This window comes from Aotus nancymaae, unplaced genomic scaffold (genome assembly GCF_030222135.1).
Source record: "Aotus nancymaae isolate 86718 unplaced genomic scaffold, 86718_ANA_hifiasm-v0.15.2.pri h1tg000008l, whole genome shotgun sequence".
In the NCBI taxonomy this organism is placed as follows: domain Eukaryota; kingdom Metazoa; phylum Chordata; class Mammalia; order Primates; family Aotidae; genus Aotus; species Aotus nancymaae.
The window spans coordinates 14,323,491-14,336,468 of record NW_026988419.1 but is presented as its reverse complement, the minus strand read 5'-3'; the positions used below and the strand labels follow the sequence as shown (position 1 = coordinate 14,336,468).

The following is a 12,978-nucleotide window of genomic DNA, read 5'->3' as shown; positions in this document are numbered from 1 at the left end:
ACCAGGCCTCTGGTCCTGACCTGATGTGGCCAAGTAGGAATCTGATGGCCAAACACAAGGAGGCTAGATAAGGGGAAGGCTGGGATGGGGTGGGGGAGGTGGGTGTCTGTCCCTTAGCCTCCTACGTCTCTACCTCCTCTGTGTGCTCCAGAGATTGCCTACCTGTGACAGTGACAGTGAAGAAGGCCGAGTCATCTCCAGCATCGCATACAAACTCTCCCCCGTCCTCAGGCTGGGCAGCAGGTAGTACCAGGCGGCAGCGTGGCCCATCCCTCTCCAACACCAGGGCCTCACTCTCCTCCACTTCCAGCCCGTCTTTGTACCAGCGCACAGGGGCATCCTCCCGAGATAGCTCGCACATCAGCACCACACACTCCAAGGTCACAGCGATTAAGGCCACCTCATCCCGGGGGTACAGGATCCGCACTGGGGGTTCTGCAGGGTGGGGACAACCACAGGCTGTCACAAGCTCACCGTCAGCCTCTCTGGAGCCATTTGGCAGCATGAAGATCCCGTCACCCACATGATAATAATAATAAGTATAATAATAATTAGCAATAATAGGTCCACAATTTGTTCTCTGAAATCCCTGGGGCCAGAGGTGTTACAGAAGCCAGAATGCTTTGGATTCTGGAAATGATGCATTTCTCATCTACCACATAGCTTCCTCAGCCCCCAGGGGGTCCTCTCCCTTCATCAGTCACATTAACATATCTGTGGTGTAACACATACTACACTCACCCTAAGCAGGATATACTGAAAGATATAGAATCTTATAAGAATATATCTATAATAGATTTATATCTTATAGATATAAGACTATAAGATTCTCATATCTTATTGATATACAGCTATAGCTATATTCACTTTTGGCAGGCTATTAAAACACAGAAATAGCTTCAGAGCAATCAAGCTCAGGTTTTACTGAAATGATTTGGAATACCGAACTTACAAAAAGCCTTTCGATTTTGTTTGGCATTATGGATAAGGGATAGTGGATCTGCAATAGCAAACACTGATAAGCCACTTCCTGAGGTCCAGAAACAGTCCTAAGCACTTGAAACATTTAACTCTCACGGCGATCCTAAGAGGAAGGTAGTGTTTTACCCCCATTTTCCATGTAAGGGCACAGAGTGATTATACAACTTCTGTAAGATCACAGCTGGCTGCACCCACTCTGGGGCAGGAGAAAGGAATGCTCTCTGTCAAAGAGAGGCTCAGATTCCACAGGTAGTGGCAGGAATTCGAAACCAAGGCTTGCAGGAACTCAGTAGTGCTTTTTGCATCCGTCTGTCTGAGAGTTCCCCAGGGGTGCTAAATGCTGATTCTGAGAGTTCATCTCCAAGTTCCAGTCACTTCTCCGCAGAAAGGGAACCATGTAAATATTAGAGGTGACCAGTGCATGAAGCCTAGGCCTGCCAACACTCCTGCTGCCCCCAGCCCCCCCCAGAATCTTCAAGTTTCGGGGAGACTTTAGTACTCCTTCAGCCTTTGGCCCCCTGGTGGCGGGGCTGAGGAATTGCTAGCTTCCCAGTCTTGGAGTTTGCATAGGGGCCCGCATGTACGAGGTTAACAAGCTCCCACTCAGCCCTCCGCCTCCACCAGGACTCCTGCCTTGAGCCACACAACCCACCTCCCCCGTGGGCTTGCTTGCTGTAAGGGTCTGAAGGATGCAGGCTGGTCCTCTGTGGCCGAGCAAGGCCGAGAGAGAGCAGAGTGCAGCTGCCTGAGGGGTGGGGAAGGTGAGGGCAGGGAGAGAGGACAGAGTGCAGTGATGGGACCGGGGTGGCCGCCCAGCCCTGGAACTTCAGCTTGGTGTCAGATTTGATTTGCTCTGGCCTAGAGGAGAGGTGATGTTTGTGCGAACTTCTCTGTGAAGAGACTGGTGTTCTGTTGGGAGCCTGGGCGTGAGCTGGCATTTGTGTGGCTGTGGCCATTATGTCTGGCCGGGGCTGGGGAGGAGAGGTTGAAGGTGACTGCTACAGGGCAGAATGTGTGCAGAAGGCCTCTTAGGCATTGTGGGCTTGTGTATGCAGGCTGGACTAGCTGGGGTGCAGGGAGTAGGGGGGCCTCCAAACAGCTCAGCATGGGGCGTGACTTTCAGGGCAGGGCTAGGGGAGGACAGGACTGTGGCTGAAGTGGCTTCAGCGCAGCCACTGGGGTTATGTGCCACCCAGAGCAGCCCAGCCCTAGGGACCCCCAGCCCGACACACACACTGGACTGGGCACTGTGAGCCAGCTCCCCGAGGTCTCTGACACTGAAACTCCATCACTTCCACAGTCGTCCTGAGCTTCTCCTGCTTCCAATATTCCCCCCGACCAACCTCCTGCCCACACCCACCTCCCCTTAGCTCCAGTATCAGCTTTGAAAGCACTTCCTGGCCAGGTGCAGTGGCTCACACCTGTAATCCCAGCATTTTGGGAGGATAAGGCGGGTGGATCATGAGGTCAGGAGAGCAAGACCATCCTGGCTAACACAGTGAAACTCCATCTTCACTAAAAATACAAAAAATTAGCCGGACATGGTGGCACACGCATGTAGTCCCAGCTACTCAGGAGGTTAAGGCAGGGCAGGAGAATCACTTGAACCCGGGAGGCTGAGGTTGCAGTGAGCCAAGATTGCGCCACTGAACTCCAGCCTGGGTGCCTGGGTGACAGCGAGACTCCATCTCAAAAAAAAAAAAAAAAAAAGAAAGCACTTCCTGTTGCCTGGCCAGGTGGTGGCTCTCAGCCCCAGGGTCCCTACAGAAGCTCTAGACAACAACCCATGCTCTAAGATCCTGGAAGGCGTCTGGCTTTCCTGCCAGGCTGTGCACTCCTGGAGGGAAGCGGCCATTTCTGTCTTCGCAGTGCTGGCTCCTGTGTGTGAAAGGGCAACTTTCTCTGAGGCCCTCCCTGACCCTCCTGCTCTGCGTTCTTGAGCCCTCTGCCCTTGGTCCTCCCAGTACTTATCACCAGGTGTCACTGTACATTTTTTTGCATGTTTATTGGTTTAACACAGGGGTCGCAAACTCAAATGCCCACAGGGGCCAGGTTAGGTCAGCGGCTGAAGCAGCCTGGGGAGAGGCAAAAAGCAATGGCAAGGAGGGTGGGACAGAGGAATGTGGGCCCCAGACTGCAGGGGCAGCTGCTACTCAGTGCCAGCTGTTCGTCGCCATGGGGGGAAGCGGGACCAGAGCCGCCGGGTCTTCGGCTTTTTCAAGAGGATGCATAACTCCGGATTGTTATTTGAACTGTCCTGACTTTGGTAAGACTCTGCAGACCAAACAAAGCATATGTGGAATGCACAGGCCCCGGGACTGCCCGTTTGCGACCCCTGGTTAACAGCTGCCTCCTTACCTAGACTGGCAGCTCTCTCAGAATAGGAACCGTGTCTGCATTACTCACCTGCTACTCCCAGTGCCTGGTGCAGGGCAAGTGCTCAGTAAATGAATTGTGGTGCAGAGCTAGGCCTGGCCTTGGGCACTGGGGAGGGGCTTGTTTCCTCGAATAGGAGCCCTGGGCTGATCTAGGCAAGAACCCTGGCACACGTACCTGCAGCCCACACCTCCCTCCTCCCCAGGGTGCTAGCTGGGGCTATGTGGCCAGCTCCTCCAGGGCTCAGGGCTGTCTCTGTGACCCCGGGGAGCTAGGCTGGACCCACACCTGTGACGGTGACAGTGAAGGAGGCTGACTCATCGTCGATTTCACACAAGTACTCGCCGGAGTCCTCGAGCTGGACGGCGGGCAGCACCAGGCGGCGGATGGTGTCTTCCTTCTGCAGGAGCAGCGTGGGGCTCTCCACCACCTCCTCTCCGTCCTTGGTCCAGCGCACCTCTGCCCAGGGCCGGCACAGCTCACAGGTCAGCACCACACGTTCCAGGCGCACGGCTGCCACATACACCTTGCCGCTGGGATACACGATCCACGAGGAGACATCTGGAGGACAGGGACAGCTACTGCCAGGCATGACAGGTGGGCCAGGTGTAGGCCTGCCGCCCTCCCTGATCCAGTTGTGTCCCCTACCCTATATGTTGAAGAAGGACCTCCCTGAGATTGTGTCTCACAGCAGCTGACAGTTACTCACAGCTAGAGACACACGAATACAGCTGTCACAAAAGCACACCAGCCTTTGCGCTGAGCAGGGGGCTGCACAGTGGGGACCATGGAGTCAGCCCCGGCTGTAGAAATGCTCCACATTCTCTGGGTTGGGACAGGGATGGTATGAAGGGTGGAACTGAGGAGGAGGGTTGGGTCCCCAGATGGAGAGGCCAAGATCTTTTGGCCTCTCTAATGCCTGAGGCCACCTGCCCTAGACTCTTCCCTGCAATAGACTCACTGTCCCCAAAGATTTCCCTTGGTAGAGGTATTCAGGAGAAGAGAGAAGGTATGGCTTCCTTAACCAAGACCAATGTGCTTTCGATAACATGTTTCCTGAGTGTGACTAGACCATAGCTTGAGGAGAAAGGGAGGAGGTCTGATCTGCCAGGGGGAGGGCAGCAGGGGGCACCTTCCCCTGTGCCTCCCAGGCCCTCCTGGCTCCCCAACCGGCCCCCCACCTGTGATGGTGACGGTGAAGTAGGCACGTTCGTCTCCAGCGACACACTGAAACTCGCCCCCATCTGAGGGCTGAGTGGCAGGCAGCACCAGGCGACGATGGGGCCCCTCATTCTCCAGCACCACGAAGTCATTCTCCTCCACCTCCTGCCCGTCCTTGTACCAACGCACAGGGGCGTCCTCTCGGTCCACCTCACAGGCCAGCATGACACACTCGGAGGTTATGGCATGCACGAACACATGCTCTCGGGGGTCCACGATGTGCACAGGGGGATCTGGGTAGGGAGCAGAGATGGCATTGCACAGACACCCCCACACAATGAGTCCTAACTAGCTGTGTGGCCAGGAGACACTGTTTCTGCACAGGAGGACCCTGGGGAGGGCTAAGGCCCTGCTGTGTAGGGGCTCAGGGACAATGACAAGGAATACTGAAGGCATGGCAGGTGAGATATGGCACATCATGTGGCAGCAGAGTGCTCTGAGGGTCCCCAAAAGATCAGAGGTGGTGGGGTGAGTACATGGAGGGAAGGAGGCACAGAGTTCAAAGAGTGGCAGCCATTATTTGTCTAGGCTGAAGGGAGGTCACTGTCACAAGCCACATCAGGGCCATGCTGACTGCTTCTATTATTACAAGAAAGCCCCCAGGGCGGGCAGGAGGTGAAGGATGGCCCAACAAGTGGCAACAGTGAGACAGTCCCTCTCCGGGTAGTGAGTTCCCTGTCACAGGGCGCATTCAGGCAGGGGTCACAGGATCTCCTGGCAATAGTGTGGAAAACAGGACTTCCACTCAGTGAGACGAGTGGGATCCGTGGTTGCCAAGCTGCTCTCTCAGAGAGTCTATATTTGTTAAGAGAGGATCTTCAGGCTCCACCCTGGATATTGAGGCTCTGGACAGTCCAGGGAACCTGGGCATCTGCATTTATAAGCACCTTCCAGGAGTTTCCTAAAGCGGCCAGCCCACGGACTGCCTTGTGAGAACCTCGGGGCGACTGCACTCGATGCTTCCATTTGACTCTCTGAGGCAGCAGGAATAGCACAATCCTGTGACTCCCAGCTATGGTGTGACAGAGGTCATGTGACTCACAGCCTCCGTTTCTTTGTCTCTGAACTGGAGATATATTGCCCTTCATCTAGTTGTGAAGATTAAACAAGGGCGTATACTGGAAATCCTTAGCATAGCGCTTGGCTCAGAGTAAGTGCCCAAAAAGTGTTCGCTCCCATCTCTCCTCCCCTTAATTGCATTTTGTTCCCCCACCCAACCCAGCGGAGGCTATGTGGGCAGTGAGTATGCTAGACAGTGTTAGTGTTTAAGGAGTTTAGGAGGCAAAGGCAGGCCACGCGTGGTGCACGCCTATAGTCCCAGCTCTCAGGAGGCTGAGGAAGGAGGATCGTTTGAGCACAGGAGTTCAAGGCCAGCCTGGACAAGAGAGAGACCCTCACCTTAAAAAAGAAAGCAAGAAAAAAGCCAGGCGCAGTGGCTCACGCCTGTAATCCCAGCACTTTCAGAGGCTGAGGCAGGTAGATCACTTGAGATCAGGAATTTGAGACCAGCCTGACCAACATGGTGAAACCCCGTATCTACCAAACAATACAAAAATTAGCTGGGCGTGGTGGCACATCTGTAGTCCCAGCTACTTGGGAGGTTGAGGTGGGAGAATCGCTTGAACTCAGGAGTCGGAGGTTGCAATGAGCTGAGATCGTGCCACTGCCCTCCAGCCAGGGCAACAGAGACCCTGTCTCAGAAAAAAAAAAAAAAAAAAAGCAAGTGCAGAGTTATCTGAAACATGTCCCCTGGGCCACTAGGCTCTCCATGTAAAGGACTTCCCCAAGTAGGCAGCAGACCATGGGGCATAGCTTATGCGGCCCCACAGTCAGCCTTGGCTGGAGGATCCCAGGCTGGCATGGTTCCTGACCTTGGACAGTGACGTCGAAGAAGGCCGAGACCCCTTCTGTCCTGCACTCAAACTCGCCACTGTCCTGAACTTTGGCCTCAGGCAGGATCAGACGGTGTTTGCGCCCATCCATCTTCACCACCAGCAACTCACTCTCCTCCACCTTCTGCCCATCCTTGTACCACGTCACCGGGAAGTCCACCCTTGAGAGCTCACAGGTCAGCACCACCCGATCTGAGGTTGTGAAGGTCAATGACACCTTGTTCTGGGGGCTCAGGATGTGTACCGGGCTCTCTGTGTGGGGAGAAGCACAGATAAGCACCCCTGTCTCTGGTACATGGGCTCAGTGTTGGGGTGGATGCATCGGGAACAACTGCTGTTTTTTTTTTTTTTTTTTTTTTTTTTTTTTTTTTAATTTTGAGATGGAATTTCACTCGTTTCCCAGGCTGAAGTGCAATGGCGCGATCTCGGCTCACTGCAACCTCTGCCTTCCGGGTTCAAGCAATTCTTCTGCTTCAGCCTCCCTAGTAGCCAGGATTACAGGTGCCCGCCACCATGCCTGGCTAATTTTTTTGTATTTTCAGTAGCGACAGGGTTTCTCCAAGTTGGTCAGGCTGGTCTCAAACTCCCGAACTCAGGTGATCCACCTGCCTCATCCTCCCAAAGTGCTGGGATTACAGGCGTGAGCCACCATGCCTGGCCTGTTGTTGGGGTTTTTAAAAATAGGCTTGGGCTTACACACCAACCCTTAAGAGCAGTGTTTTGGCTGTGCATAAGAATTCCTAGGGAGCCTTCTAAAAATGCAGAATTCTTGGACTCCCAAGTGTGCAGGGGCCAGGAAATCTGCATTATAAACCAGCCTTCCAGGTGGTTCTGATGTCAGGGAGCCCAGGTCCCACTTTGAAAAATGCTGCTCTGGTTGCTGGTCAGGTCTCACCTGGCCTTCTGCCTGTGATGCTGACAGTGAATCACCCCAAGACCCTGGGCATGGGTGCCAGCAGATTCCTTGATTGGTCTTACCAACTCCAGCAATGGTGACATGGCAAATGCTAGTATGATCCTTGAACTTTCAACCCCCCTCCTCCTCAGGGATGCCTTGTTCTCCTCCTTCCCTCTTTCAGCAGGTGGCACAGTGTGATCAGTAGCCAGACTGCCTGGGTTCATAATTCAGCACCTTGCTCATTATTTCTGTGCTTTGAGCAAGTCACTTAACCTCTTTGTGCCTGTCTCCCTGCTATAAAACGGGAATGTCAAAAGAACCTATCTTAAGTTCGAGATAAGCCTGGGCAACAGGGTGAAACCCCATGTCTACTAAACTACAAAAATAAGCCAGGCATGGTGATGCACATCTGTAGTCCCAGCTACTAAGAAGGCTGAGGCAGGAGAAGTGCTTGAGCCTGGGAGGCGGAGGTTACAGTGAGCCGAGATTGCACCATTGCACTGCAGCCTGGGAGACAAAGTGAGACTCTGTCTGGGAAAAAAAAAAAAAAGAACCTATCTTATAGGGCCATCGAGAAGATTGTGTTAATCTATGTAAGGTGACATAGGACTGTGCATGGCAGGTAGGAAGTTGCAATGGCAGTGTCAGGAATTGAACAATAGGGCAGGAGGTAGTCAGGGACTAGCAGCCAGGGTCTGTGTCTTTCAAATGAGATGACAAATGCGACAGAATCCTGTAAACCACAAAGCACTCCAGAGAATTGGGATATGATGCTGACATATATCAAGATAACAAGGGGTGCTCTGGATGTTGCATGTGGGTTGAAATTGGCCTTCTGGACCTCTGAGTCCTCCACTTGAGCCCATCGTGGATGCTCCTTGCTGTCCTGGCTCAGATACAAGAAATGGGAACAGCATCTGCCTCATTTTGCCAACAGGACTTCTGTGTCTTGACCCTCTCTGCCCACTCAGGTCCCCACAGGCACCAACCTTGGATGGTGAGGGCAGCTGAGTCCTGCACGCCGGGGCAGCTGAAGCCGACCAGGGCCCCGCTGTCCTGGTGCTTGACAGCATGCAGGATGAGTCTGTGCTGCAGGCCCTTCTGCTCCACATGGTACCGCAGGGCCCCAGGTTCTACCTGGCCCTCCGGCTCGTTACTCTTGAGCTCTTCCCCATTAAGGAACCATGTACCCTGGATGATGGTGGAGAGATCGAGGGAGAAGACGGCATCTTCCCCGTCGTATACCTGCACATCTTCCAGACCTGCCACCAGGCGAGCTGTGGGCACTGAGGCAGTGACAGAGTGCAGCTGTTAGAACTAGAAGGGGTGGCAGAGGGCAGAGGCTGGTGGATGGCAGGCCTGTGAGAGGACCAGCACTGAGGGCTGGGGAAGGGAGAAATGATGGGCGGGTCTGGCAGGACCAACTCACCAAGGTGAGCAGAACCATGGAACACCACGTGAGGACTGCGACCATGTCCGCTGACTGCGCAGATGCGGAAGCGGTAGTCACCCTCGGAGGGCACGCAGTCGCCCGGCACCTCCACGGCTCCGGCTTTCTCGATGCTGAAGCACTGAATCCAGTCTTCAGAGCCCACTTCCTGCCGCTCCAGCCGGTAGATGAATGGGGTTTCGGGAGCAGGCTCGGGAGGCTTCCAGGTCAGCAGGACCGTGTTCTTCTGGCCCTTGAACATCTCTGCCAACACGGGGGGCCCTGGGGGACTGTGCTTGACGCCTAAGACCAAGGCAAGGATGTGTTCCAGCCTTGCTCGGGCCTCCACAGCCCTTCCACCTTAAATCTACTTCACCAACCCAGCTGGGGCATCTGGCCAACCTCCCACCCTGGCCCGCCTGTCCAGAGGCCTTCCTGCCCTCACATTTGACTCTGAGCAGCGCAGTGGTACGGGAGTTGCCCAGGCTAAAGGTGACCTCGCCAGCATCTTCTCGGGTGACCCCTGGAAGGACCAGTGCATGCATGTGGCCTGAGGTGGTCTGGCAGATGGCTGGCAGCTCCTCTCCATCACGACTCCACCGTCCCTGGACCCCGGCCTCTAGAGTTTCCACCAGCAGCACTGCATTCTCTCCCTCCAGGACATCGAGCTTCCGGGGCAGGCGCTTCAGGATGGGCCCTGAGATGCAGACGGGAATCCATCAGCCTGGAGTCTGAGCACCTGCCTGCCTCTGCCTCAGCCCCTTCCCCGCGGGCCAGCCAACCTTTGACTGTGACATTGGCCACGGTGCGCACCCGGCCCCGCATCTCGCACAGGTAGACACCGTCGTCATCCGCCTTCAGCCTATGGATGATGAGGCGCCGGACGGTGCCCTCTTCTATCTGCTCGTACTTGCGGCAGGGCAGCAGCCGCTGGTCCTCTCGGAACCAGGCCGTGGGGATGCGGGAGTTGGGTACTTTACACTCTAGCACGGCAATCCCGTGCTCACGGCCCTCCACATCCTGCAGGGGCCTTGTGAACCGGAGGCGGGGCTCTGTGGAGAGGGGAGAGACAAGAGAGGGCTCTGGAGAAGGGCCAGACTAGGAAGAGGACTCCTCAGAGTGCATTAGCTCAGGCTGCATGCTCTTCACGCAGAGCCAGCAGGCATTGTGGAATCACAGAAAACCACCAGAAGGCAAGTGGTGGTTCCTAAGATGGCCTAAGTTCTCATCCAGGCCTGACACTTACTGGCCGCATCACCTTGAGAGAGTCCATTTCAATGTTTCTGAGCCTCAGTCTCCTTACTTGTAAAATGGGGAAAAAAGGGTTGGACCACATTGGTGATTTCCAAACTGTTCCTGGCCCCGCCTCCCCAAGCATTTCATATATTCCACAAAGGTCTGAGTAGAATTTAAAATATTTTAACTCTTTTCAAAAGTGTATTTCAGTCAGGCAAGGTGGCTCCTGCCTGTAATCCCAGCAATTTGGGAGGCCAAGGCGGGTGGATCACCTGAGGTTGGGAGTTCGAGACCAGCCTGAGCAACAAGGAGAAATCCCATCTCTACTAAAACACAAAATTAGCAGAGTATGGTGGCACATGCCTCTAATCCCAGCTACTTGGGAGGCTGAGGAAGGAGAATTGCTTGAACCTGGGAGGCAGAGGTTGCGGTGAGCCAAGATTGTACCATTGCACTCCAGCCTGGGCAACGAGCGAAACTCTGTTTCCACACACACACACACACAAAAGTGTATTTCAAAAAAAAGAAAACAGGATGTTAGAAACCAGAAGGTCAATTTAGGTTGCTGGAGAAGCAAATTTTGTGTGTGTGCAACTCTGGGAAGCACCTCTAGTCTTCCCTCAGGGCTTTTCCTCCCTGATGGAGGCCCAGATCCACACCAGCCTGGCAAATCTGTGCACATCGAACTGTACCAGTGAGGCCACCACCACAGCCCGGGGGGCCACATGCTTCACTGCATGCCAGGCAGGACTCAGGATAATTTACCAACTTTGTTTTTCCTCCGAGAGAAATATCTGGACAACTAGTGAAGGCGTAATCCTTTGCACTGTGATGAATCCTGTTATGGAGAGCGTTACCTTCCAGTGAGTTTGGGGTGTGTTTTTTTCCCTTTGAATTTTCTGTTTATGAGAATGTAAGCGTTTATTGGATACTGTTGGTGATTCAACTTTGAAATGTAAATCTCTCCTTCACCTTCCTCTTCTTTCAAACATGGGGAGCAGTTTAATCAAAGAACAGTAAAAACATTCAGGACATATGTCCACCCTCAAGTCCACCTTTCCACTGAAACGGTGGTTTCTCAAGGTGACAGATGCAGCCAGGCCGTCCCCACAGGGTTCAGAGCCTGAACCACGAATGCAGCCTTCACTTCAAATGCCTATATTCAATAAAACGGCCTCCTGATTCTCACTGATGCTTTAGAAGCCTGTTACAAACTTAGACTCAACAATTTACACCCAAAAAATACTCCTTTATCTGTTTCATCTATTGGGGCTCCGGTTGTGAATTCAGTTGGGGAAGGAGGAGTAAAATAACAAAGACGTTGAAAACCACTAGGGGAGAAGAGTTCTAGGCCCTTCTAGGTTTGTACATCAATCACTTCTTTGTGGTGTTCCATCTGCCTCAGAATCATTTGGGGAGTTTTCTAAGAAGCTCCTGAGTACCCTGGAGACCTACTAAATCCGAATCTCTGGGGAGTGGGAGGCGGGCGGGTTTGGTATTTTAATATTCCTGCCGACCTCCCCTCCCCCAGTCTTCAGGGCAGCGCCGGGCACCAAGAGGGGCCGGGGTTCGGCGGGCCTCGGAGGACACGCAAGGCCGCTCCCCGGGCCCCGGGCGCTGCCGTACCTTTCACGTGCAGCTGCACCGCGCTGAGCGTCTGGCCCGCCGAGTTGCGCGCGGCGCAGACGTAGAGCCCGCGGTCCTTGGCCTGGCAGTAGAGCACCTTGAGCACGAAGCCGCCGTCGCGGTCGCGGTACATGAGGCGGCGGCGGTCCGGGAGCAGCGGGAGGCCCTCCCAGTGCCATTCGATCTCGGGCTCGGGCTTGCCCATCACGTAGCAGCGGAACTTGGCGTGCTTGCCCTCGTTCACCCAGAAGGTCTTGGGCGCGCACTTGAGCGGCTCCACCACGGGCGCCGGGGCCTCGTCGGGGTCCGCGGGCGGGCTCTCGGGGGGCTGCTGCACCTGGAGCAGCGCGCCAGCCTGCGCGTGGCCGTGCGCGTTGCGGGCGTGGCACACGTAGACGCCGGAGTCCGGCAGCCGTGCCGCCAGGATGCGCAGCGCCAGGCTCGCGGCCGGGCCGTCCTCGGCACGGCCAGGCTCGAGCGCGAAGTGGGTGCTGTCCCACACTTCGTCCAGCGCCATCCCGTCCTTCTCCCAGTACAGCGTGGGCTCGGGGAGGCCCCCCGCCCGGCACGTCAACATCACCTCCGCCCCCCGCAGCACCCACTGGGACCGCGGCCCCGTCAGGAAGACCGGGGCGCCCTCCTCGGATCCCGGCGGCGGCAGCGGGCGCTCAGCGGGCTGCGGCTCGGGCTCGGAGGCCGGCGGCTCCAGCACGGTGATGGCGGCCGCCGCGTAGGCCTCTCCGGCCGCATTGCGGGCGCGGCACACGTAGACCCCCGCGTCGGTGGGCAGCGCGCCGCTCAGCAGCAGGCCGTGCTCCGCGCCGTCCGCCGGGAAGCTCAGGCGTTCCGAGGCCGCCAGCTGCTGCCCGCCCTTCTCCCACACCACGACGGGCGGCGGCTCCCCCAGGACCACGCACTTGAGCTCGGCCTCGGCGCCACTTACCACCCGCACGGGCCGCGGGAAGCGCAGGAAGCACGGGGGGCTCCCCTGGTCCCCCGAGCTCGCCTTCATCGCGGCGGCCGCAGACCGCCCGCAGTGGCGAACCAGGGAGGGTGGGCGGAGGGCGAGCCGAGGCCGGAGGCGGCGGCGAGGGCCCCGGGGCCGGGGCGCGGCTGGCGACCGGGCGCGGGGACCCGCGGAGCTCTCCCAGGCCGCCCGCTCCCTGCTCGCCTCCCTACCCTCGGCCCGGAGCTGCGGCTCTGCGGCGGAGGCGATTCCCTGACCCAGAGCCCGGCGCTTAGGGGGCAGTCCTTCCTGTTTGGCTCTCCAGCGAGGGGCCCCGCAGCCTCCTCTGCCCGCGGCCTGGCTTCCTGCTCTA

General features: G+C 56.1%; 1 protein-coding gene across 2 annotated transcripts in view; it reads right to left on the bottom strand.

The window, feature by feature from the left end:
• The window catches only part of OBSL1 (obscurin like cytoskeletal adaptor 1), a 21,670-nt gene extending 8,692 nt beyond the window's left edge, over nucleotides 1–12,978 (bottom strand). Inside the window, exons 1-9 of one of the 2 annotated variants that reach the window (XM_012445990.3) lie at nucleotides 11,660–12,671; nucleotides 9,580–9,849; nucleotides 9,243–9,494; nucleotides 8,798–9,100; nucleotides 8,358–8,654; nucleotides 6,450–6,722; nucleotides 4,539–4,811; nucleotides 3,646–3,918; nucleotides 163–435 (exon numbers count right to left, since the gene is read on the bottom strand). In XM_012445990.3, coding sequence (XP_012301413.3) covers nucleotides 163–435; nucleotides 3,646–3,918; nucleotides 4,539–4,811; nucleotides 6,450–6,722; nucleotides 8,358–8,654; nucleotides 8,798–9,100; nucleotides 9,243–9,494; nucleotides 9,580–9,849; nucleotides 11,660–12,671 — 3,226 coding nt within the window. Of the gene's footprint in view, nucleotides 1–162; nucleotides 436–2,967; nucleotides 3,256–3,645; nucleotides 3,919–4,538; nucleotides 4,812–6,449; nucleotides 6,723–8,357; nucleotides 8,655–8,797; nucleotides 9,101–9,242; nucleotides 9,495–9,579; nucleotides 9,850–11,659 lie in introns of those variants that run through there. The other variant, XM_012445988.3, reaches the window with a different exon arrangement.